This window comes from Lagenorhynchus albirostris, chromosome 18 (assembly GCF_949774975.1).
Source record: "Lagenorhynchus albirostris chromosome 18, mLagAlb1.1, whole genome shotgun sequence".
In the NCBI taxonomy this organism is placed as follows: domain Eukaryota; kingdom Metazoa; phylum Chordata; class Mammalia; order Artiodactyla; family Delphinidae; genus Lagenorhynchus; species Lagenorhynchus albirostris.
In genome coordinates this window covers 69,360,411-69,383,132 of record NC_083112.1, presented here as the reverse complement: position 1 = coordinate 69,383,132, position 22,722 = coordinate 69,360,411, and the positions used below count along the sequence as shown (strand labels likewise).

Below are 22,722 nucleotides of genomic sequence, written 5' to 3'. Positions count from 1 at the left end.
TACCGTCACATGTCCTCCAAGGACTTGCTGATAAAATATAGCAACTGTGGAATTCCCCATTTTAAAATATTCACGTAATTGAAACCAATATAATGGCCCTTATGTATAGGATTAGAATTTTTCGGAAGGAAAATTTATTTCATTCAGAATGAACCAATCACGATATAATAAATTATGAAGAAGACCCCTCCATCCCAAATGCATGCCTGTGAATTTTGAGGAATTACTGCCTATTCAGAAGGTTTCCACTATGCTTCCGAGAAATTGGAAGTATCCTAGAATTTGACTAGAAGTGGCATGGCATTTATTATATAAGAGGGCAATTCAGATCCAATGTCTTTTGTTTTTATTTTTGGTTTTGTTTTGTGTGTTTGTTTCTTGGTGGTTAGAAAGAGGAAGAATAGGTTTATATATCTTCTTCTGGTATAAATCTTAATAAAAGAGAGAGAAAATAAAAATTCCAGAATTGAGAATGAAATTATGTTATGCCTTGCAACTATTGCTTTAATGTTAAATTTTAAGAGAAATTTAACATAAGTTTGTAAATACTTACACGGGTCTGTTAGGACAAAGGTATCTGTGAAAGATCCGAGGTACAAATTTGACTTTGAAAATCTCCAAATTGAACTTTTAATAATTATATAATTATTACTTTTAAAATAATATATTATTTTTAAAAATAATTGTATTTATGCCTATGTATTAAAATTATAAAGAAAAGGATTCAGGATAGTGGCTCACTGGGAGTGGGGATGAGGAAGCAGAGGAATAAAATTAAGAAGAAGTGCAAAGGTAAAAAAAATTAAAATATTTATATTTAATAGCTAATAGTGAAAATGCTGTTAAACATGCTAATATTTGGAAGAGCCTTGTGCAGTATTTTTATGATGTTGTGAAAGTTCGAATGGTCTAGTTCATTATAGATGAAATAGGATTTATATTATTCAGTTTTGTCAAACAGCTATTCAAACTTCCATGAAAGATTTTTTTAAGTGTTATCTAGGTTATGTCACAGATGGCATGTAGGAAAACCTTCAGTGAGCCTGCCACATCTAGTACTCATTTCTTCTCTCATCTTTTTAGTGAACTATGAGAAATCGTAAAGTTCCAAGTCCATTCTGACATGTCTTTTAAATAGAGTGACGGCCTCGTGGAGGTGTGTTTTCCAGTATAGATATTGAGAACAAAGTGGGACATAGAACTATGAACTCCACACAGAATTCACATTTGATATTCCTGAGAGATGACCTAAAATGTCTTTGAAACCATATAGTGCTTATTAAGTAACTGTTAGTTGTAAAACCACAGCTGGAAAAGTGGTGTTTGGAAGTGCCACCGAGTCAGCCAGCAGTTACAATAGAAAGTCAAATGTGGAGAGACTGTGAACACAGTTGTACAAAATTGCTTTGTTGCAAAATTGTCCTTAATCAGGAGGAATAAGGTGGTAATTCAGACGTAATGCGTCTAGGTATTCAGCAGAGGTAATCACACAGAGAATTGTGAAAAACCTTCATTAAGAAAAATGCTATGGCTGAGGACCTGGTTGCTAAGCAACCGAAGCTCCAGCAGCAGCCTCTCTGGTAAAACACCACTTGGGCTGCCTGGCAACAGGCCGCAGGCCCCGCCCATCCCCTCGCCAGCCACTGAGCAAGTGTTCCAGATGCTTTTGTGTGTGTGGAAGGGAGAGGCATCATTTGCCGTGATTCTGTTACGTTTGTAAAATCAGAGACAACTCTGCACAAAGGCCCTCTCGTTCGATGGTTTAAAACACTAAATCACAAGTTTCTAATTCTAACAAAACAGATGGGCTTTAGGGAAATAAAATAAAGATGGTTGTGTATTGTGAAGCACACAGCTTTTCAGAAATGAAGTCAGTTCTTGTCTTCCTCTAGTATGTGGGACGTCTGCAGTTGTTCTCTGTAAGTTATCCTCATAGGAGGGCAAAGAGGGTCCTGGGGATGGTGGACCTGTTGATATTTCTAAGTCCCTGGACTTTCCAGGAGGGCTGCGTGAGTAGAAAGAAAAATTATACACATTAACAGGATAAAGTAGGGGCTTTCCGACATCTTAAGAGGTTCAACAGGAATGGCTCTGATATGTTAAGAGGCAAAAGAGAATCAGTGATGAGAACTCTTTCTTTAAAATAACAAAGCAACCTGCCTCAGAGTCACAGCATAGAAACAAATTACAGAAAAACTAATGCCAAAGGTCTTATGGAGACCATAATAGAGCAGGTAGCAGGGAAACAAAAGGAAAACGACGTGGAAATTTGCAGATTAGTAGTCAGTAGTTTGCCTGAACTCTGATGGGGAAGGTGACTCTTGTACCTGCATAATCATTTGACACAGGTCACTGTTGCCACATGCTCAGTTATATGTTGGATTAAAGTGCAAGAGATTTGTACATCCAGGATATAATAGCCCCCTGTGTCAACCCACAATAGGACTTCACATGCTACACATTTGTAGGGGTGTTGCCCCAGAGAAAGATGTTGAGATGGGCTAATGTGCTAGCGGAACACGTCCTGGGCATTGTGCATGTCCGGTCCAGACTTGCACTCCCATTCTCTAATAGACACTTCACCTCAGATACCTGTTGCCAGTCGTGTGGTCTTCTGATCTAGGCTGATTCACAGTAGGAATGAGCTTGTCTCACTTTCCCTGGAAGAGAACCGAAAGAACTAAACTTTAGGGCCCTGCAAGGCTAAGTTTTGTATATATAGTGACAAGAGACACAAGGCAGCATCTGGCAATCAATCCGTACCTAACTTTTATATACAAATCATGGCCCAGTAGGGTCATATTGAGGGATGGGTAAGTAAATATTCTGATTGTCTAAAGAGAGCAATAATTTCTGGGTCTGTCATTGTCTCTGACTGAGCACACTTGCTGGCCCATGTTTTCTGAATTAATAAGATACAAGACGGATAAGGGTGGAGTTGATAAAAGGACACAGGAATTCTTTCTCCTCTGTAGTTCCATGAACCTTCTCAGAATACGGGTTCCTACAATACTGGAACAACTTCTGTGTCAATGTGCAATACCGGCTTAAAGGCAGAAAGGCATAGATGAAAAGGCACATGATGGAAAATAAAAAGAATTTCTCCTCCATGAAAAGATGTGTACAATGTAATGCTCCAAAACAAAACTTTAGTAAAAATTTGTTTACTGCGTTCCAAGACTATTGGTTTCCACATGAATATACATCATTAAAATATGTGAGAAAGCAATTTAGTGAAAGCAATTTCTGGGAAGACTTTGGTAGAAGGTACAATAGTGAGCTCCTTCTAATAAGAAACTATAGTAATGGAATAATACATTCATCATAGGAAGCCATACATGAGAATTATATCTTGTGAGTCTAAGTCATTGAGTATATTATTTAATTAAGAAATCAAGTCAAGTGCCCACCCTCATTATTTTGTGTGATAATGACTATTACCTGTTTTTTTGTTTTGTTTTGTTTGCGTTACGCGGGCCTCTCACTGTTGTGGCCTCTCCCGTTGCGGAGCACAGGCTCCGGACGCTCAGGCTCAGCGGCCATGGCTCACGGGCCCAGCCGCTCCGCGGCATGTGGGATCTTCCCAGACCGGGGCACGAACCCGTGTCCTCTGCATCAGCAGTCGGACTCTCAACCACTGCGCCACCAGGGAAGCCCTATTACCTGTTTTTTAAGATGATTGATTTTGAAAGAACCCAAAGAGCATGGGAATTTCAAAATAAATTTTGGATTTTATTTTCATTACCAAATGTGTATGTGTGTCTTGGGTTTGGAATTTTAATTCAGTTGCTAGTGGTCACCCGTATTACCAAGATCCATTCTCTACCACCTCCCATTAGATAATCTGTTATTGTTGTCATTGATGATGATATTCTGCCTAAAGTACAATAGAGCAATCCACAAAGCATTCTTAGCAAAATCAAGTGACCCTTTATAAAACGCTGGCAGTTGCAAACAGGCAAGCATGAGATGATTCTCGAGACTGAAACCTCCATGGATTCCCAAGTGATTGTACTAAGAGGAAAGTGCTCGTGTGGTTACTGGTAATACTCCACTAATTCATAACACTTTATTACAATAAATCACATATCTTGAGAGCTGCACTAAGCACTACGCTATTGACTTTACAAGCAATGTTATTTAATCTTCACAATAACATTGTGAAGTTGGTATTATTATTGTCTCTGCTTTGCAGATTAAAAAAGGACAAGGATTGGAAAGTTAATTATTTTATCCAATATTACATAACTGGTACGTGCTAGAATGGGGGCTCAAAACCAGCTTCCTGGGCTTCCCTGGTGGCGCAGTGGTTGAGAGTCCGACTGCCGATGCAGGGCACATGGGTTCGTGTCCCGGTCTGGGAAGATCCCACATGCCGCGGAGCGGCTGGGCCCGTGGCCGCTGAGCCTGCGCGTCCGGAGCCTGTGCTCCGCAACGGGAGAGGCCACAACGGTGAGAGGCCTGCGTACCGCAAAAAAAAAAACCAGCCTCCGCAGCCATAAGAGTCTTCAGTTTTGCTCCCTGAGATCCTACCTCCTTTTAATCTGGTCATTACAGGCCCTGCTGTCAATGTGCTATCTTTTTTCTGGCTTCTCTTTTCTATTAAAACAAACAAAAAAAGGTTTTCTTGTTGACTGAAAGGTGGAGAAAGGGGTACTTTCATACATAATTACTAAGTGTGAATTAGAGCATCCTTTCTAGAAAATAGTTTGGCAATATGTGTCAAAAGCCTTAAAAACATGTAAACTATTTGACAAAGAGATTGTACTTCTAGGAATTTATCCTAAGAAAAATTCTGGTCAATGCTCAAAGATGTACATTTGAGAATGTTTATGGAGGCGTTTCAGTAAAAAAGAAAGACAGAGAAAGAGAGAGAGAAAGAAAATTAACTCTAGTCATAAATTATTGATTATAAATTATGAAATTAGAATAAATGCAAGCCATTAAATCATGATTGAACTTTATTGATATGAAAATATGCAAATAACATATTAATGCAGTAAAAGGGTCTGATGTTTATATGTATATGTGTGTGTGGGCATAATATACCTGAAAGGTTAACTCTGAAATATTAGGGGTGCTTGTCTCTGGGGAGTGGGCTTAAGATTTTTTTTTACAGCTCGTACACATTTTCTAAGTATTTAATAGTAAACCTGTATTAATAATATAATGAGAGGAGAACAGTTAGTATCTTTAAAACTGAAATAAATCATTGGACATTCAAAATGAAGCCACTTGTGTTAACTTAGGTTCAGCTGCAAGGGACAAAAAGCCCCAAATAAGTGGCTTCTATAAGATAGAGTTCCTTTCTCTCTCATATAAAGTTGGAGGATGTCATTCAAGGTTGTTACAGTGGTCTGTGTTGCTATAGATCCAGAATCCTTCTACCTTTTTGCTCCACCTTGCATCACTTCCATTCCCCAAATTGCCTCCTGGACTAAAATGGCTGCTGTAGCTCTAACTCTTACATCCATATTCCAAAGAGCAGGAAAGAAAAAAATAGAAAGTTTCTGCTTTCATTTCATAGACCAGTGTATATATGTAATTACATGGTCAAGATGAGCTTCAAGAAAGGGAAAGAATGTCCTTTTATTTGTTTTTGGTGGCCATAAAATTTTTCTTAGTTTGTAAGACAAGAGGAACAGATATGTGGAGACCCCTGCCCCTGCCACACTCCCCTAAGGACTTCACCCTAGGATTCATGGCTCTGGATATCCCACCATGTGCCTCACGTAGCTACTGTTACATTAACCAATCCAAATGTTGTTGTATAATTCAGGGAACTAAAGAGAAATGGACCATGTTTGCATTTCCTTCACTTTATTTCACACAAAGAACTGACCTTGAGAGAGCACTTTTCCTAACAATTAAATTGATTCATTTGATTTTAGTCTATTGGAAAAAAAATCATTTAACAGAGAAAATTAGTCTGCTCCTGATGAAAGCAAATATGTGCCCCAGGGATCCTTTGCTCCATGGTAAGAGAGTAGAGGTTGCTTGTACAGAGGGTTCCTACCTTGTGACTGGCGGGATTGCGTTTGTCTTTTCTCCTTAAAAAGAGACTCCCAGACATTTGACAGATACTTTAAAAGGCACTTATGCATGTTTGCATCTCAACCAATGTATGTATTCTCAGAATGAGCCTATTTATCATGGATGTGCTTGATTCTACCACTAAACTTACCTTTTAAAATTCATTCTAAAGGGAATCAGAATCCTGTAAATGGGCAGCTGAGAAGAACCATTTGTAATTGGCACCTTGGATCAGAGAATCTTTGTGTAAATGTGCACCGCCATTTTGTCATTTTAAAAATACATGTATGGCCTATGAATTTTGGCATTTGTCACTCTCCGCCTCCCTTATTTTATAGAGGGCAAGTTTTCTTTCTGCAAATGATCTACTACCTCTGTTACCAGGAGTTTGAAATTATAATGATAAATCCTAGGTAATGGGATCTCTGCATCATCTCATGTTTCCATCAACAGTTACCCTTTTGAACACAGACAGGGTCAGACGAACACGAAGACATAAATATGACAAAGAAAATGTTTATGTCTGTGAGATAGTGAGCTCAGGCTGGAATAAAACAGTGAGTGCTTGTAGTTGGTGTCTTTTCTTAGAAAAATAAAAATCCTTAATTCTACCCTATTCCACCACACCCCTGCACATGTAAGGAAAAGAAAATATATATTAGTGGGAAAATATTTATAAGTGGTACATGCTTTCCAGTGTAGTATATTATTGATAGATAACTAATTTTTTAAATAAATCTATTTATTGATTTATTTATTTTTGGCTGCCTTCGGTCTTCGTTGCTGCACTTGGGCTTTCTCTAGTTGCGGCGAGCGGGGGCTACTCTTCGTTGTGGTGCACGGGCCTCATTGCAGTGGCTTCTCTAGTTGTGGAGCATGGGCTCTAGATGCGCGGGCTTCAGTAGTTGTGGCTTGCAGGCTCAGTAGCTGTGACTTGTGGGCTCTAGAGCTCAGGCTTAGTAGTTGCGGCACATGGGCTCAGTAGTTGTGTCTCATGGGCTCTAGAGCGCAGGCTCAGTAGTCGTGGCACACGGGCTTAGTTGCTCCGCAGCATGTGGGATCTTCCCAAACCAGGGCTCGAACCCATGTCCTCTGCATTGGCAGGCGGATTCTTAACCACAGAGCCACCAGGGAAGCCCCTAGATAACTAATTTTTAAGGTGGTAGAATATGAGTAAGATAACCTACACATCCAGCAACCTGGATGTCTAATTCAATGACTGTCAGATTTTAGCATCCTGTACTATCCTGAATTTCATCATTTATGTCTTTTAAGCCAAAAGAAACTACTTTTTCCCTTCATAAATATGTATACATAAAATTTCTGCTGAGCAGATTAATTGTGGCTTATACAAGCTAATTTCACGAAGTCTTTTAAGTGATTTGTAATTCTCCTACCATTAAAATAACATTCCCGGACTTCCCTGGTGGCGCAGTGGTTAAGAATCCACCTGCCAATGCAGGGGACACAGGTTAAAGCCCTGGTCCGGGAGGATCCCATATGCGACGGAGCAACTAAGCCCATGCGCCACAACTACTGAGCCTGCAAGCCACAACTACTGAAGCCTGCACGCCTGGAGCCCGTGCTCCGCAACAAGAGAAGCCACCACAATGAGAAGTCCACGCACTGCAACAAAGAGTAGCCCCTGCTTGCTGCAACAGCAACAAAGACCCACTGCAGCCAAAAATTAATTAATTAATTAAAAAATAAAATAAAACAACATTCCCCTATTTCCCTGTGCACATTATATTATTTATCCTGAGAATATTTTTCTATTGGTTCAGTGAGAACTGTCTACTAAATAAAGATAAAAGTTTACCACTTTTTTGTAAAAACACACCACGCTTTGGAATTCTAATTTTCATTTTCTCTGAGATGTTATATATATATAATAATCAACATAATGGGGATAAAATACCTACTTTTAAAGTCTTGTGGAGAAGAATATTTGGGCAGATATACGCAAAGCATATGTAAGGCAGAAACGGCCTGATGCATAGCAAGTGCTCAATTAATGCAAGCTATAATCTTTATTATGATTATCACTTAAGTTTGCAGTGTTAAAATGGAATGACTCATGTTCTAAATATAAAGCCATAAGAAGACAAATCTTTGATAACAAAGAAAACGTAAAAAGCCGCAGACAAAGTTAGAGTTCTTGATGTTCTATGTAAGTGTCTCTGACTCATTTCCCCTTTGTCTTGAAGATGTTTCACGAAGACTCCGCTGGCGGGTGGCAGCTGGTAGCTGTAGACGTCAACAAACCCCAGGGACGTGCCCCAGCTTGCCTCCAGGTGCGGTATGATGCCATTTCTAAAAGTCACCCCCAAAGGTCTTTGATTTGATTTTATACGAGGAAATCTACAGCTCTCCAAGCTCTAGATCCACCCAAATTTGTGGGCAATATTACACTCCATCCTGTATTCCCGGGACCTGGCATCCTTTTTAGATACACACTAGGGATCTGGTAAATTTCTGGTAAATGAACGCACACAGGTAAAAGCAGGCCAGTGGTAATGAATTGATGAAGAATTTTGTTGTCTCATTAAACCTTGTAAAGGTATTCTTCTGCAAAGGCCTGAATTGTTTGGGGCCGGGGGCAGTCGAGATCACAATTCACTTACTTGAGTACCTCACCATGTACGCAGGAAGGAAATGTGTTGAATATGTAGTCTGTTGTTCTGCGTCTGCAAGCTCTCCGAGCAGCGTGGTATAATAAAGGCACTTCCTTAACAAAGTGCACCTGCAGCAGACACAAGGCGATGGGATTGCAGGGGAGCCCAAAGTCCTGGCAAGTGACCGGAGGATGGGCCATGAGGTCTCTGGCCTGTGAACCTTCTGTACTGACCTTCTGCTCTGAGCTCCCCAGAAAGCCTAATAAAATCCTTTTCTTCAGTGGACCACAGAGGCCTCTTCTCTTTCATGTACCCCCTCCCTGCCCACCAATAGCAGTAACTCATTCAAAACAACATCACCTTAACAAGAGCGGCATCCCTGCCGTTCCTGGGCTTTTTATATTTCCATTTCCCTCCTCTTTAAGGGTGAAAACTCAAGCTGTCCCATGTTGGGAGCAGAAAACTGATTCTTCCTCCTGGAGAATTTTATTTTCTTCACCCTCTTTCTGTTTTCAGTTGTAAATCCTCTTCCTACAAGGGGACTGCTTCTTATAGTTTTTCACATCCCCCCCTATAATTTGGGGAAGGGTTTATCACCTGCTTCAGGATGAGAACACATCTTCTGTCTTTCTTTTGGATCTTTCTCCAGGTGGGGACTGGTGCATTTTAAGGATTGGTACATAAGTAGCAAAATACTGTCCTCTGAACCTCTTGTGTGGGCTACATCTATATGGCTGTTTAATCATATAGTTATTTGTTTGTATCCATTAAAAGGATAGAGCAGGGGCTTCCCTGGTGGCGCAGTGGTTGAGAGTCTGCCTGCCGATGCAGGGGACACGGGTTCGTGCCCCGGTCCGGGAAGATCCCACATGCCGCGGAGCGGCTGGGCCCGTGAGCCATGGCCGCTGAGCCTGCGCGTCCGGAGCCTGTGCTCCACAACAGTGAGAGGCCCGCGTACCGCAAAAAAAAAAAAAAAAAAAAGGATAGAGCAGAAAAAGAGGAAGAGTTTACAATGAATACTGATAATGTTAAGTACTATTCTCTGCTTCTCTTTCTGTCATATATTGGATGGTGACAATGCTGCTAATAATTCAACTTCTGTAGCTACCACTACTACTGCTATTACTGTCATAGCAATAACAATGATAACCATTGTAGTAGCAGCAGCTTCTTGCCTAAAAAGTACTTTTACTTACATTATTCATTAATCCACCAACCGATATTTACTGACACAAAGATGGTCCTGAGCAAGAGAAGCCCAGCCCCTCCCCTCGTGGTGCTTACAGCGTACTTCAGGCAGTGAGGAGAAAACCCAGCTTTGAACTAGCAATCACAGGAGTGATGGGCGTTTGGAAGGAGTAATGCAGGATGCTATGGGAGTATGTAATTTGGAGTCCGCTCTCCTTGTCTGAGAGTCAGGGGAGGTCCTCGTGAGGTAGTGGTACTTTAACCGAGACCGAAAGCATGAGGCAGGGAGTGAGGAAGGGTGAGACTCAGTACAGCCCTGTGCTGCGGAAAGATTGGCGTCCTCTATGGGCCTTTGTAGAGGTGAAGTGGAGACCCGGGGCCGCCTGAGTCTCCTGACCTCAAACAAACGGAGAAGCCAGGACTTTTACGTGGTCTTCTGGTTCCTGGTCCCATGCTCTATCTAGCTGAAAAAATATGCCAAGGAAACATTCATTTGTAATAGAAATCAAGGATCAGGCCTGTTAGGGGTACCAAATCAGGGTCTTCCTATGCCCCAAATGCATTGCTTAAAACTTTAGTAAATGCTTGTTAATAGATGCCTCAAGGTTGCAGTCTGGAATTAGGAAGCGAGCCTCTATATCAAAAAGATTTGAGGGGCTTCCCTGATGGTGCAGTGGTTAAGAACCCACCTGCCAATGCAGGGGACATGGGTTCGAGCCCTAGTCCAGGAAGATCCCACATGCCACGGAGTAACTAAGCCCGTGTGCCACAACTACTGAGCCTGCACTCTAGAGCCCGCGAGCCATAACTACTGAAACCTGTGCGCCACAACTACAGAAGCCCGTGTGCCTAGAGCCCGTGCTCCGCAGCAAGAGAAGCCACTGTAGTGAGAAGCCTGCGCACTGCAAAGAGTAGCCCCCACTCACTGCAACTAGAGAAAGCCCGCGCACAGCAACAAAGACCCAACACAGCCAAAAATAATAAATAAATGAAAGAAATAAACTTATTTAAAAAAAAAGATTTGAGATGGCAAGAGCTAGATGGCAATGAAGGTGTGATGGAGGGGCAGCACGGAGCAGGGACATAGGGAAATAAAGGTCAGCAGAGGGGGGTGGATGTTAGGCTAGCCCTGTGTGGATGTGGCATCTGGGAGACGTGAGTATTAGGCATGTATGGTGGGTGTGGCAGCATGCTTGGTAAGTTGTATGGTTGTGGTACATGTGGTTTGAGACAATGGGAGAAGGAATGCAGACAATTCAGGATGAGGCTCCATGCAGCTTAGCATCCCATCTTTGGTTCTGATGCTTTCCAGAAAGAGCTGATCTGTAAGAGTACGGATGAAAAGTGGGATGGCCAAGGGGTCACCTCTTTGTATTGGGCATGACGTGAGCTGTGACTAAAGAGAGAGAGTACATTTCCACGTCTGGGTGAAAAATGAATTAATTATTACCTTATTAAAGAGAAAAAAAGTAAAGAAAAAGTACTGAAGATACAATGGTCGTGAAATACTCACTTGGTTCTTACTAATGATTAATGCCGTCTAAAACTAGTTAACAGGAAAATTTTCGTCTGAACCATACCTCACTCACTGCCTTGGATTATAATATCTCACTCAAAGACAAACTGTAGCATATATTACTCCTTTTATTTTTATTCTTTCTGTTTGTTTTCTTTTTTATTGAAATATAGTTGATTTACAATGTTGTGTTAGTTTCTGGTGTACAGCAAGGTGATTCAGTTTTATATATATATATAAACATATATATACATATATATTCTTTTTCACATTCTTTTCCATTATAGGTTATTACAAGATATTGAATATAGTTCCCTGTGCTATACAGTAGCTGTATATCTATTTAATATGTAGTAGTATGTATCTGTTAATCCCAAATTCCTAATTTATTCCTCACCTGCGCCCCCTTTGGTAACCATAAGTTTGTTTTCTGTGTTGGTGAGTCTTTTCTGTTATGTCGGTAAGTTCATTTGTATCATTTTTTTAGATTCCACATATAAGTGATATCATATGATATTTGTCTCTCTCTGTCTGACTTACTTCACTTGGTATGATAATCTCTAGGTCCATCCACGTTGCTGTAAATGGCATTGTTTCATTCTTTTTTATGGCTGAGTAATATTCCATTGTATATATGTACAATGTATTGTATATATGCACCACATCTTGTATTGTATATATGTACCACATCTTGTATTGTATATATGTACCACATCTTCTTTATCCATTCCACTGTTGATGGACACTTAGGTTGCTTCCATGTCTTGGCTGTTGTAAATAGTGCTGCAATGAACATTGGGGTGCATGTATCTTTGTGAATTAGAGTTTTCTCTGGATATATGCCCAGGAGTAGGATTGCTGGATTATATGGTAGCTCTATTTTTAGTTTTTTAAGGAACCTTCATAGTGTTCTCCATAGTAGTTGCACTAGTTTATATTCCCACCAACATTGTAGGAGGGTTCCCTTTTCTCCACACCCTCTCCAGCATTTATTGTTTGTAGCTATTTTGATGATGGCCATACTGACTGGTGTTAAGTGGTACCTCATTGTAGTTTTCATTTGCATTTCTCTAGTAATTAGAGCTATTGAGCATCTTTTCATGTGCTTGTTGGCCATCTGTGTGTCTTCTTTGGAGAAATGTCTATTTAGGTCTTTCTGCTCATTTTTGGATTGGGGTGTTTGGTTTTTTGATATTGAGCTGCATGAGCTGTTTGTATATTTTGGAAATTAAGCCCTTGTTGGTCACTCTTTTTATTTTTAAAACGAGCAAAATGTGAGTGTGTTCTTCTAAAATGACTTTTAAACTGTAGAAATAAAATAAAAAGTAAGAGTTTGCTTTAACTTCTTCCAACTATCCTCCCTCATTCCACTTCCCAGAGGTAACCTAGCGGTCAGCGTTAGAAGCCAGTCTCCTAAGACCCTTTACCCCTGAATTTAAACATTATATCTCTTCTATAAAGCAGCATTTCTGCCTCCCAGAGGCCCTGTCATTTTCACATAGTGTTTCCTCTTTCTAGAACACTCTTCTCTCCCACTCAGAGTTCAGAATTCAGCTCAGATGTCACTTTCTTAAGGAAGCCTTCTTCGTCCTCAAAGAAACAGATCAGGTAGCCCAGTTACATGTGCCCATATCCTCCTATGCTTTTCTTTTGTGTTTATCATAATTTTAATTAAAAAAATTTTAATGGTATAATTTGTTATTTAATGTCTGCTTTTCCAACCAGAGGAAACTCCATGACAATAAGAATCATAACAGTCATGGTCAGCATGTGAAATAAATAACATCTGTGTTTAGAAATGTAATCTTAGGAATAACAGTTGAAAAGAATCAAAACCAATTCCTACCTACTAAAAAAGTAGAATTTATAGGAATGAAGCATTTGAACAGCTGTAATTAAACTGAGTTAGTGATTTGGCCATTTGTTGGAAAAGATTGGAAGAATGAGGTAGAAGCAGTATCTGAGATGGTAAATGAGTGACCTAATACCATTTGGGTATTAGGAATTATTGATTTTGTCTTGAAAGTGGAACTTTGTTTCCAAATTTGACCCCAAGTTTAAAAAGCAGAAATTTCATATGAAAACCCATATATCCTACTGCTTTTGTAAAATAGAAAGATCTGGCAACACAGGACCCTCACACCCATGTGGTGTAATTGGCTGGAGCTGGGCAGTGGCCGCCGCATTGGGCACCGTCTCTCCAGTTTCCGGGAGTCTCCCAATGGTCCATATTGTTGTCCCGACAGCACTGGGAATGTGTGTTTTATTTATCCACAGATTCATATAGTCACTTTTCTCAGAGTAGCAAAGTATTTCTCTTTGCCCATCACTCTATGGACAGAAATTAAATAAATAATAAATTCATAAGTGCACACATATATAAATACACACGTAAATGCATGCATGAAGGAAAACATTGTTTTCAAAAAGAAAGGAAAAATGAACATGATTGTAGAAGTGAGGGTGGTCCCTGTGTGTTTAGTACATGACTCTGGGTCTGCTTTTCTCATTCATTTTACCTGCTGGGTGTCAGGAGGCCTTTGTTTGGGTGACCCATGATATAAGGTACAGAAGTGTGACTTTAGTTTACAAAGATGGCATAAGGGTAAGTAGTGCGTGAATTTCCATTATTCCCAAAAAGTCTTCCCATAAGTTTTATGTCTTCATAATTTCAAACTGTTGAAATCTTAACTCAGCATAAATGGAGACTGGCTCAAATTCTCTTATAAGTGAAGGACATTTAAAAATCATCTCTGTCCTTGTTTCAGGTGAAATTGCTTCACATTGGCTAACTTTCTTCACTGGTATCGTGTCTTGTATTTTTACTTTCTTTTCTGCTTTCTGTACCCTTGTCTAGTTTATTGGTATGCGTCTATCTGTCTTCCCCACCAGCTATAAGTAATGAGGTAATTTAATGAAATATGATTGACTGATGTGGCTTAACTTTCCCCACTACTGTTAAACTAAATACATGATGTGACTGGTGCTTCTGTGATTCTGGGTGTTTGATGTATAATACTTTATTTTTTTCCGCTCTCTCTCTCTGTATGTGTGTATCTATCTACCTATCTATTTAAAAGACATATGTGTACATCTGTATATGTATATACACAATTTTTTACATTGTATGAATAGCTCTATCAGGATTTTATATATTCCAGTAAGCAGTGATTAGGATCTAAGCAATAGGAACAATTTTTTTGATTGTTTTTTATTTAAAAAAATATTTTTCCCCACATCCCTACACACATTTTACCTTATTTCAAATGTTGCAATACTTGTGGTATTTCTACCTCCTCTTTACATATGTTGATTATGGAGGTATCAATTGAATTAGGGACCTTAGAGATCTTCTCACGTTTTTACAGAATAATAGGCTGTATAGAGCCATTTATCTAGGAAAAAATAGGCACCTTTGGTCTGCAGTTTGAAACCCTACAAATTCCATTCTGTGTTCTGAGACAAATTATAAATATAATTATAGCTATAATTATAATCATAATGGGAGTCATATGCAGGCGTACAGGAAAGGATTCAATCTGGGGCCCTTAGGGTGGTCTTTTCTGTTTTTATAATGAGTGAGAATACATATGTGTGCACATTGAACTTCACAACCACGAGTTTGGAGCAGGTGGACAAGAAGAGCCGTCTTACTGACCTCGTAGGTTCTGTGTGGTGAGCTCTCTGATGCCACTTGTTGAAATTTTTAGTTAATTCACTTAATGTTAACAGAGTTAATTTTGCTAGGACATTTTTCAGGTTTATTAATGAACTTCATACCACGTTTAATAAGGAAATTAGTCATGATCTAAATCTATGCAATTCCTAACAAATTCATTCCTAAGTTAAGGACAAGTAAGCGAATGTCCTGTTGCCCCTGAAACATGCCCCCCTCCACTTCCCAGTCATCTTGCCTGGAACGTCTTTCTGCATCTGTCTATCCTCACTTCCCTGTGCTCTGCTGAGTTGCTCGTTGTCTGGGGTCCCTCCCCTTCCTGCCTTCAGTCCTGGCTATGGGAACATCACTTCCTGGCTGGAAGTGATGGAGAACGTGAATAAGCCAAACACCGCACCTGGTTTCCTTTTCTTTTTGTGCTACAACTGCCTCCAGCACAGACTGCTGGGCTGTGCTGACATGACTCCCCTACCTCTCATGCCTGCCTCTGCAGCTGCAGACGTCCTTGCTTCATTCTGCGAAGTAATTCCCGGGACAGCATCTTTCCTGAGGGAGAATAAGTCACCCAATTGTAGCCTCTTAGAGAACAGGCTTTGGAGACAGCCGTATTTCAGCTATGCTACTTATACTATGACCTTGGACATATTTCTATAAATTGGGGATAGTATATCCTTCCTTGGCTCGTGAGAATTAAGTGAGTATTTATGTCCTAGTCAGGAATTATTTGGTTGCGAGGATCAGACCATATGCTCACAGGGAGTGTTTATTGCGAGTATAATCAGAGCTGCCGGGGGACTGCGCTTTCTTTGCCCTTCTCTACTGTCTGTTTGGGCCACAGGATTTCTCATCTTTGTTTCTGTCTGTGCATTTGCCTCTGTTTTCTCACCATGCAAACTAGCTTCCTTCTTTTTCTTACATTTTACCCAAATATGGCAGATTGTGACTGAGTTTGGTGACCTCCCATTTAAGGGTTCTAAAGAGATTCATCAGAAGACATCCAGAGGCGAGTGTAGAGCTGGGAGAAGTTTCACCAAAATGGGACATTGGCCAGAGGCAGGAGGTCATGGGAAGTGAATGGAAGCAGTAGGTCCACTTAAGCCAAGCACTGGGCTTTCCTCCAGCACGAACTCAAGGTAATTTTCCTTCTTAATCCCCTCTGAAAACCCTGCTCCCATTTCTGTCTATAGGAGCCACCTACTCAGCACTCTTCTTCATGAGCTCCATGGGGTGAGTGAGAAGGGACACGTAACTTTGTCCCATGGAGCGGGGGGACTTGACCTCGGGGTTATAACTCAGGGATCGCTTTCCCCAGGAAACTGTCAAGTCATACAGGACTTGAGAAGTCTGTTAAAGGCTAAATAGGTTATTATGGTCTGACCTGAAGTTCAAATCACCTGTAAAATAATTTCTTTGGAGAAATGCCACATAGTTTCCATGAACTACTTACAAATGAATAATTTGTAAATTGGAGCCATTTGACAATATAATGTTCAATCATTTCCTCGCATTAAAAACATTATGAAATAATGTACTGATAGAAACACAGTTAGGAAGAATACCTCGGTATCCACTCTTAGAAATAATGATAGCTACATTTACGGACCACTCGCTATGTGTCCGGCACACAGCATCTTAGAAGTTGAGGGTTCTGATCACCAATTCCAATGGAGTGGGTGAGGGGAGAGTTTTCTCACACCACCAAGCAATTTTCTGACACCAGCTGAGTACCCTGAATTCAGCCCAAAGGTTCAGAGCTCAGTCCTGCAAGACTACCCCTGCCACCTCCTTTTCAGATGTCACCTGGGCTTCTGACCAACCAGCTCTAGTTGGAGGTTCCAATGACCTCCTCAGGTTTGAATAATTTGCTAGAGCTGCTCACAGAACTCAGAAAAATATTTTACTTACTAGATTACCAGCTTATTATAAAACAATGCAATGAGGGACAGCCAGGTAGAACAGATGGCACAGGACAAGGTATGGGGAAGGGGCATGGAGCTTCCATGCTCTCTGAGAGACAGTCTGCCAACACCTCAGCATGTTCACCAACCTGGAAGCTCTCTGAGCTCCGTCCTTTTGGGGTTTTATGGAGGCTTCATTGCATGGACAGGGTTGATTAAATCATTGCCAGTGGTGATTGCTTCAATCTCCAGTCCCTCTCCTCTCCCAGGACTTTTGGTCCCAACCCTCTAATCCTTTGGTTGTTGGCTCCTTTAGTGACCGGCCCTTATCCTTAGGTGCTTCCAAAGTCACCTCATTAACATGAGAAAAGACACCTTTATCCCCCTCGTCATGGGAAATATCAAGGGTTTTAAAAGATCTGTGTCAGGGACCAGGACAAAGACCAAATATGTATGTCTTGTTATAAATCAAAATATCACAGAGGTGTTAAATTACTTAATGATCATAACATCATAAATGTAGGTACTGTTATGATCTCTGTTTAACAAATGAGAAGTTTGAGGCACAGAGAGCCTAAGTAACCTGATGATGGTCACATAGCTAGTTATTCAGTGGGAATTTCCTCGCAGGCAGTCGACCTCTTGTTTTTAACCACTTCATCTTCATCACTGTATGTTATCCTACTACAGAAATATTTCACAGTTTGTCCATTTATTCACTTCCTCGTTCTGTTGATGGCCATTGAGTTTGTTTTTTATTGTTTTGCTCTTGCAGACATTCTAAGATCCTTCTTGCCCTCGCATTCTTGTGCACACGTGTAAGAATTATCTGAGTATATATAGTTAGGAGAACAATTGCTCGGTTCAAGGATATGAACTTAGGCTTTATGAGATGTTGCCTGATGGCTCCCCAGATGAAAGTGCCACTTTTTACTCTTACCAGCAAGAGTAAGAGTTCTCATTCTTTCACATCCTCGGCCACACTTGATGTTATCAGACTTTTACACCTGATGGCATGACATGATATATCATGATGTTAAATTTTAATCTCCCTGATTAAAGCCTATGGTTGTTGAGCATTTTTTCATATATACATAGACCACTTATATTTTCTATAGATTGCTTATTCCTGTTTGTTGCCCATTTACCTGTTGATTTTTCCAAATGATTTTCAGAAATTCTGTGAGATTCTAAAGGGCATATCACTTCTACCTAACATTAAAATATTAGAAAAGTAAATCCAAAATATTAATACTTGACCTACGTATGCACATTTTACACTCTACCATCTTCAGGCAATAACGTAATCCTTTTATGTGGTGTTACCAAAACCATTTAGAAATTTTCTTTAATTTGTGAGTTTCAGCAAAGGGAAAAGTTACAATCAACTCTTTAGCATCAACCGGTTAGTTATCTGTTTAAACTCGTTTTAGCGTAAGCAACAGCAGCGCTGAAGAGGTCACCCTAATGCACAATAAACAGAACACGGCTAAATTGGAACCTCATTCCTGGGCTGCTGCTGTGATGAGCTGTTTTTCTCCTGCCTCTCAGGTAGGAGATTTCATCTCTTGACAGTTTGACAGATGTTGCTGCACGGCTTTGAGCCATCTTCCAACACACACCCAGTGATCTATTATCTTGAAGAAAGTCAGTGACAAGAAAATGAAAGTATGCCTGAGACCCGGCCTCCTTAAGCTCATTTTCTCTCTGGTAACATCCCATCGTGTGCCTCCTTCTATAAAGAACAGAAATAATAGGCTTTTACCATGAGTAGGTCAAATTGTGGCAGAATTACTACTATAGTGTTTTAATGCTTTTTGAGAAAATTTCCATTGAAGGCGAAGATGGGAGGAGGAGTAGATTGTGTGAAATGTGTATTTCGAGTGACAAGGTGACATTCTAGGCACTTCTTAAATGTCTGTCTTCTTAATAAACCTTCCCACAAACTGGCAGATAATTTCAAGAATTGATTGAGCCTAGGGGAACATAGGTTCCATGTACAAGCAAACCTCTTCCATCCTTAAAGACCCATGTGTGGCCCAGCTAAGACAGTATGGCCCAGGAGAACCTCGGACAATTGGCTAAATCTCCCAGAGACTCAGTTTCCTGACCTGAGAAATGGGGAAAGAAACATCTCTCAGGGGTTGGTAAGAATTAGAAGTGAGGCACATAAACTACCTAGTGCTCTGTGTGGGATGCAGCAGGTCACCCAGTCCGCAGAGGTGACTGTCGTTACTATTAGCATATGGTCCTCTCCTAGCGCTGTTCACTCTGAGTGTCCTACTCACTTCCAGAAAGTCAGCTGTCATGCACACTCATGGTCCAGTGGTGTCACAGCCTTCCCTTCTCACTCTGCTTTCTGAATCTTTGCAGCGCATTTCTAACACGTTCCCAGGTGTTCTCATGGAAACATCACCCCTCCCCCAGCCATCCCCACATAGACATCAGGCTTTTCCTGCACCTCCAGAAACCTGAACACCAACCTATAATGCACCCCTCTTGGTCCTCCCCAAATCTGATCTGTCTTCAATTCTGTCATTAATTCAGTCTTTTGAATTTCTCTGAATCATCCGCTCCACCCCATGCTAAGATCCCTGCCCTCAAAATCAGATCAAAACGGGCTTCCCTGGTGGTGCAGTGGTTGAGAGTCCGCCTGCTGATGCAGGGGACACGGGTTTGTGCCCCGGTCCAGGAGGATCCCACATGCCGCGGGGCGGCTGGGCCCGTGAGCCATGGCCGCTGAGCCTGCGCGTCCGGAGCCTGTGCTCTGCAACGGGAGAGGCCACAGCAGTGAGAGGCTCGCATACCAGAAAAAAAAAAAAAAAAAATCAGATCAAAGCTTCCACAGTGCAGTGATCGCTGACCCCTTGATTGTATTTGGTCAGTTTCTCTCTGCTTCCAGCTGCTTCCACTATAGCTTTCACGTGATCAGCGCTTAGCAAATATTTTGGGGGTTGTATGTGAATGTGCACATGTGTGTGCTTTCATGTACAGAACTACACAACCTCCCACATAGCAGACACAAATTCTTACTCTCCCCTTAAGCGGATGCCAACGATCCCTTCCCAAAACACGCTAGTCTGAGACCGTCTCAGCTGATCACGGCTGGGCTCACTTTTGATCTGAAGTCAGCCAGCATCATCAGCTAGCTCACCAGCCCTCATCTCTGCTTCCAGACACGGCTGACTATTGGGATAGAGGGGATGACGGGGCCGGGGGCCACCATGAAACAGACCAACCTGTAGTGTTAACGAGGTGGCTCAGGGCTCCAAGAGCTGCAACAGGAAGTCACAACTCACAAGTATTTTCCAAGTCTCTGCGTATATCGCTTTTGCGATCGTCTCACTGACTGAAACAAATCACATGGCTAAGTTCAGAATGAGAGTGGGATGGGAGAGCACTGCCAGGGCTGTGGATGCAGAGGTGGGTTCAATTTCAGGCAATTTCAGGCTCTGCCGCATAGGCTAAAGGGAATCCAAACATCACTGGCTTAGTATTACCATCAGTCCTTAGCCACATTTCTCTTCCACCAGGCATGTGTTTCTTCTTGTTAAAACCTAGTTCACATAGTAGAGTCAGGAGTTTTGAAAAATATTAACAGCAGTCATAGATATTTGTGTGCAATTTATGATTTAACATCTAGGCTTACTCTGACAGAGTGATATACTCACGGCACCAAGAGACGAAAGTGTCTTCCAATCCCCTCTTCCTTCTTCCTACAATTTGACTTCTGCGTGTGTGTGGGATTCTCTTCCCCAACTTACTGTCCAGGAAAGAAGCAAACCAGTCAGGGCATGACAGTGGGCGTGGTTTTCACTGGTACCATAGATGGTCAGTACTTTTGTGGGGAGTCACTTGTGGATTTCCTTCTGCCCTATGGTTCTCCAAGGACATGCAGCAGGCAGAAAGAAAAAGCAGAGTTTTTAAGGATATCTAATGGTTCTGTTTTCAGTATTGCTATAAAGATATTTCCTGTTTCACAGAAATCTTTTATATCAGACAGAAGTATTTTGTGTATTGATAGTAGGAGTAACAAATATCCGATGTCTTCTAAATAAGGGAACGGAAATAGGAGATTTATTTTAGGTTTTGTGCCCTTGGTCTTTTACATTATGTTCTTGTTCCTATGCTCATGGCTCATATGCAAGACGGTTTCTGAGAATTTCATCTTGTAATTGCATTGTTCTCCAAATCTGTTTATTTTGAAATCTAATTAAAACAAAACTTTCTGAATGCTCAACATCATTAATCATTAGAGAAATGCAAATCAAAACTACAATGAGATATCATCTCACACCAGTCAGAATGGCCATCATCAAAAAATCTAGAAACAATAAATGCCGAAGAGGGTGTGGAGAAAAGGGAACACTCTTGCACTGCTGGTGGAAATGTGAATTGGTATAGCCACTATGGAGAACAGTATGGAGGTTCCTTAAAAAACTACAAATAGAACTACCATATGACCCAGCAATCCCACTACTGGGCATATACCCTGAGAAAACCATAATTCAAAAAGAGTCATGTACCAAAATGTTCATTGCAGCTCTATTTACAATAGCTTAGAGATGGAAACAACCTAAGTGTCCATCATTGGATGAATGAATAAAGAAGATGTGGCACATATAAACAATGGAATATTACTCAGCCATAAAAAGAAACGAAATTGAGCTATTTGTAATGAGGTGGATGGACCTAGAGTCTGTCATACAGAGTGAAGTAAGTCAGAAAGAGAAAGACAAATACCCTATGCTAACATATATATATGGAATTTAAGGAAAAAAATGTCATGAAGAACCTAAGAGTAAGACAGGAATAAAGACACAGACCTACTAGAGAATGGACTTGAGGATATGGGGAGGGGGAAGGGTAAGCTGTGACAAAGCGAGAGAGTGGCATGGACATATATACACTACCAAACGTAAAATAGATAGCTAGTGGGAAGCAGCCGCATAGCACAGGGAGATCAGCTCGGTGCTTTGTGACCCTAGAGGGGTGGCATAGGGAGGGTGGGAGGGAGGGAGATGCAAGAGGGAAGAGATATGGGAACATATGTATATGTATAACTGATTCACTTTGTTATAAAGCAGAAACTAACACACCATTGTAAAGCAATTATACCCCAATAAAGATGTTAAAAAAAAAAAAAGCACAACTTCCTGTACATGGCTGATACAGTGTTCAGTGCATGAAATTTGTTTACCACGGGAGGGTATTTTATTCACTCAAGCAGCGATTTAAAGAAAGATTTGAGTTCTGAGCTGTACTGTTTATTATCCAAATTTATCCTTATTGTGGCCTCTTAAGCCACAATTTTGATTTGTTAGATGTTTGCATGCAGAGTCTTCAGAATCTATAAGGCACTATTTTATAGGAAAAATTACTGAACAAATTAATAGGAAGAACTCCTGTGAAGTACATAAGCATTCATACCACTAAAAATGAGACACCTTAAGACCTTTTTGAAAATCTATAAATTTTCCTGGTCCCTCTCAAGATCACTTGTATCTTCCACTTGATTTCTCCTCTTATACATTCGTACCTTCCCCATAAACAACTGACTGTGTCTCTACCTTTAAATACCTTTTCAAATACAGCAATAATAATAAGAGTTTTGGAGTGTAAGATGCCTGCTATGGCATCTATACTATTTAGACTGTATCCTGTTTAGACTCTGTACTAAATAGTCTCATTTATATTCATGTTCCAGCCTAGAGATGTAGATGTTATTACACCCATTTCCCATATAAGAAAACTAAGTCACAGAGAAGTTAAATCGGGTACAGAGTCAAGATTTGA

The 22,722-nt window shown here is 40.7% G+C and overlaps 1 protein-coding gene across 1 annotated transcript in view; it reads left to right on the top strand.

The window, feature by feature from the left end:
* The window catches only part of NALCN (sodium leak channel, non-selective), a 293,862-nt gene that overhangs the window by 87,502 nt on the left and 183,638 nt on the right, over positions 1 to 22,722 (top strand). Inside the window, exon 10 of the mRNA XM_060129171.1 lies at positions 8,241 to 8,327. Within this exon, the coding sequence (XP_059985154.1) occupies positions 8,241 to 8,327 (87 nt within the window). The remainder of the gene's footprint in view (positions 1 to 8,240; positions 8,328 to 22,722) is intronic.